Source organism: Athene cunicularia, assembly GCF_003259725.1.
Source record: "Athene cunicularia isolate RWA chromosome 2 unlocalized genomic scaffold, athCun1 chr2_part1, whole genome shotgun sequence".
NCBI classification, from domain to species: domain Eukaryota; kingdom Metazoa; phylum Chordata; class Aves; order Strigiformes; family Strigidae; genus Athene; species Athene cunicularia.
In genome coordinates, this window is record NW_020799095.1 from 6227635 (window position 1) to 6231435 (window position 3801).

The window sequence follows — 3801 nt, forward strand, 5'->3', positions numbered from 1 at the left end:
GGCAGCACCGCTTCGACCAGGGGAGCTTGGAGCGGTATCTGTCCAGCCACCTGCCCGGCTTCCCTCGGCAGCCCGCGGGGGCTCTGGCTGTCAGGCAGTACAGGTAAAGGGCGGGCCGCTCTCCTGCCCCCAGACCGCCTGCGAGGGGCCAGCGGCGGCCTGCAGGGTCGTTGACACGGGCGCTCGGCGGGGCTGCGCCCGTGGGGCGCCCTGAGGCGCGGAGCCGTAGTTTGGGCTCGAATTGTGCCTCTAAGAGATGAGGAGAGGGGCCGCGGCTTTGCTCGCTGCCCTGCAGCAGAAGTGGCCGGAGTTAGGGACCTTTGCCCTGGTGATGGCGGCCACGGGCCGTCAGGGGAACGAACGGCTCGTCCCTTGAACGGCTGGAGAAGTCAGAGTTCGCGGTGGTGGCCAAGGTGACCTATGGCACAGGCAGACCCTGTGGCCGCGGTTGGCCGTCTGCAGGAGGGTGATGTGTTGGGTGGACGCCCCGCTGTCCTCAGAAAAACGCGTCTGGCCCTCGACAGTGCTCTCCATTGGAGCATGCTCCCAGATGGTTTTTTGCCTACTCATAGATATCGATTCATCTGCTCTTTTAATGGCACAACAGATAAGAATGTTCAGAAGCACTTACATGGCATAATAAATCAATTTTTAAAGCCTTAGGCTGTTGCCAGGTAAGCAAGCCAATCAAAACAGTGTAACGCTGGGCTGAGATTCCCATTAATGCCCTGAAAGCAATGTATTGTGTCAGTGAGGTGCTACACCTGGTGCTCCAAAGCTGCTGTTGACAGATCATCAGTTCATTTGCATTCAGCAGTTAGGTTAACTAGCGTGGCTCTGTGACTTCCAGTCAGGACCTAACTATTAGAAGTTATTCAAAAAATACATACTAATTCCTCTGTAAACATGGCATCAGCTTTATTGGCAGCTCTCAATACGAAACAGTAAACAATTTTTCACTGTCTTCTGATGCAAATATAAAATATCCATTGAATTCTCAGCTGTACTGTAATCCTTGTATGTACTTCAGTTGAGGAGATTGTAGGAGGGGCCTCAGGAGAGATGCTAATAGTATTTATGCTTTTACTACTTTGTCTTGTGGTTGTACTTCAAGGTTTCAACCAATCAAAATCTCTGTTGTGCCAGGCAGAGTATTTGTGTATGCCTGTGCTTGTTAACCTATATTACAGACTATGCCCTAACTGCCTCAGGGAGAATGGAAATGTCGTGGTGAGCATGAGAACAAAAGTTCACTTGATTTTGATTTTTCCAATGCTAGTCTAATCTTTTATTGGAGTAGGTCAGAATGCATCTTAAAAATGATCCAGAATGAAGAGGGGAAGGCATGAAGATAAGCACAGAGCCTTGAAGAAAATAATGAGCTTGGTTGGGATATGGAAGGGTTTAACTAGGTTGTCCTTCACTTTTACACATGTATGTTATCAAAATGTTTAATTTCTATGATTCTTTTCTGCAGCAACATTCATCCTTTAAAACTTTACAGTCTCTTAAGCATAGCATATGTATATGATGATCAGGCTAGCATACAGGGGGGCTTGGTAGTAGAATTCATCAGTTATTCAAGCTTTCTATATGCTTACATTGTTCAAACTACAGCTTGGCAAAGGCCAAATACAATTACAGGCTAGTGTGAATTCTGCTCTGTTTAATTTCCTCCACATTGGAAAATTTTAAAGTTAGCATCTACTGCATACCTTGAAAACATTAATAATGTCTCTCGAGGGAGGAGAGGTAAATGCTCTCTCCATTCCACAGGAGAACAAATTGAGTATCTGTGACCTTTGGAGTGAAAGAAGTCATATTTCTTATAGGTAGGAATAGAACCCCTGACATAGTTTTGTAGTCTCTCACTTGCATCCTTGTAAGACTGTATTTGAAAAAAAAAAAAAAGACAACAGCTCTTGAAAAGACCACTTTTCTCTGTCTTGTCATTTTGTTCAGGCCAAGTCACAGTTCAGTTTACATCATTTCTGTTAGTAGATTGCAAATTTCTAAGTACTTGAATTCATAAGTAATTATAATCTTTCTCTTTGTAGCTCGGGCCAGTCAAATCCAACCTTTTATCTTCAGAAGGGTGGGCAGGCTTATGTGCTCAGGAAGAAACCCCATGGCCCTCTTTTACCTAGAGCTCACAAGGTAAGTAACACTCTTCAGCAAGCTCCAAACGCTTTGTATTGAAGGTGGATAAGTCATATCCATGATAGTGAGGCACGTTGAATGTCTCTAGAGATGCGATGAATTGGTGGATCATTTCCAGTTTTCTGTGCTATACACATAACTAAACGTTTAAGAGGATAAGTTGTCATTCACTGTACTCATTTATGTCTGAGAGCTTTTCTTTGAACTTAAGTTCTGTGTCTTCTTCAGATCGATAGGGAATATCGTGTGCAGAAGGCCTTGTTTTCAGCTGGATTTCCAGTTCCTGAGCCTCTGCTGTATTGCAGTGACGTTTCTATCATTGGAACAGAGTTTTATGTAATGCAGCATGTGCAGGTTGGTTCTCCAATGTGAGAGATTCTTTTCTTCTCCCTACTACAAGCTGCTTTTAAATTGTTTAAAACTTTTCTGTTAGAGCCTTATTCAGCATTTATTAAGCTTTGTGATATAAATAGTCTTCTGATATTTTGAAGAAATGTTAGCTATCAGAGATTCTCACTGATTTCAGCTTTCTCAGGACTTATTTCCTACTTTGTCGAAATTTTCAGCTCGATATTTAACCTCTCATTCTCATTTGAGCTCTCAGAAGGATGCCTTGAAATGAGTCAGTAGTACTTCTGTGAAAAGCATACAAAATTCAGAGGGAGAACAATCGTGCTATAAAGTTATGTTGGATCCCTGGATGTCCTGAGACCTGTTTAGTACTGAAGATAGTAATGTACATGCAATCACCTTTTCTTGAAAACTAAGCAGGATTCCAGCTTATGCACTACTTCCAGAAAGAGCATGGCATAGCTCGTTCTGTGGCCCAACACTCTGGCACTGCCATAGCAGAGTTGTTGCTGTTTGTGTTAGATTTTGATGACTCTGAGTGTAAGTCTGCTGTATCATGTCTTTGTCATATTTTTCTCCTGTGGGAGGAGGATTTGAATTCAGGCCTCTTCCCTTTCATTGCATCCTACCCTATCATCAGGTTCACTAGGAAGTTAGAAATGTAAGACTTTATGGGCCAATTCCTGAAGATTAAATTAACCTTCCTACAAAAACTATGAATCCAGGTGAAAATAAAATGTAAACGGTATGATGAATTTGAAGAAAATTTCTTACATTAAAGATGGCGAATTTTTCTGATGTCAACTAGAACAAAGTGGTTCCTTAATGAGAAACCTTGCTACAGTTATATTTACATTTCTAAGCATGTATATTTACAGTATCTATTCTAAGATGGACAGCAGTACACTGTTTTTAACAAATACAGTGTGTATTTAGAAAACAATCATATATTGATTGTGTTGAATATTACACAATACAAAATCTGATTTCTAGATTTGTTATGCGGAATCTTTCGCAAAAAAGTTCTTTTGGTGCTTTAGCTGTGTAAACATATTGAAGTCATCATGTGAACCAGTGAAACTAAGGAACTTAAAGAAGAGTCTGTTTTTTCTTTTCCAATCTGTTACTGGCAGGGTCAAAATTAAAGGAGAAAATGGAAAACCAAACCCATCTTCTAAACATATTAAACTACTTTTAAGGGGAATGCAAGTGAATTTCTTTGGATTGTTTGCCTCCTTGTAGGTACAACCCACCCATTCCCCTCCTCTCCCCACCTGTCCCTGCCCCTTC

General features: G+C 42.0%; 1 protein-coding gene across 1 annotated transcript in view; it reads left to right on the forward strand.

Annotated features, from left to right (window-relative positions):
* The window catches only part of ACAD11 (acyl-CoA dehydrogenase family member 11), a 33369-nt gene that overhangs the window by 134 nt on the left and 29434 nt on the right, over nt 1–3801 (forward strand). The window contains exons 2-4 of the mRNA XM_026842877.1: nt 6–103; nt 2058–2157; nt 2389–2514. Coding sequence (XP_026698678.1) covers nt 6–103; nt 2058–2157; nt 2389–2514 — 324 coding nt within the window. The remainder of the gene's footprint in view (nt 1–5; nt 104–2057; nt 2158–2388; nt 2515–3801) is intronic.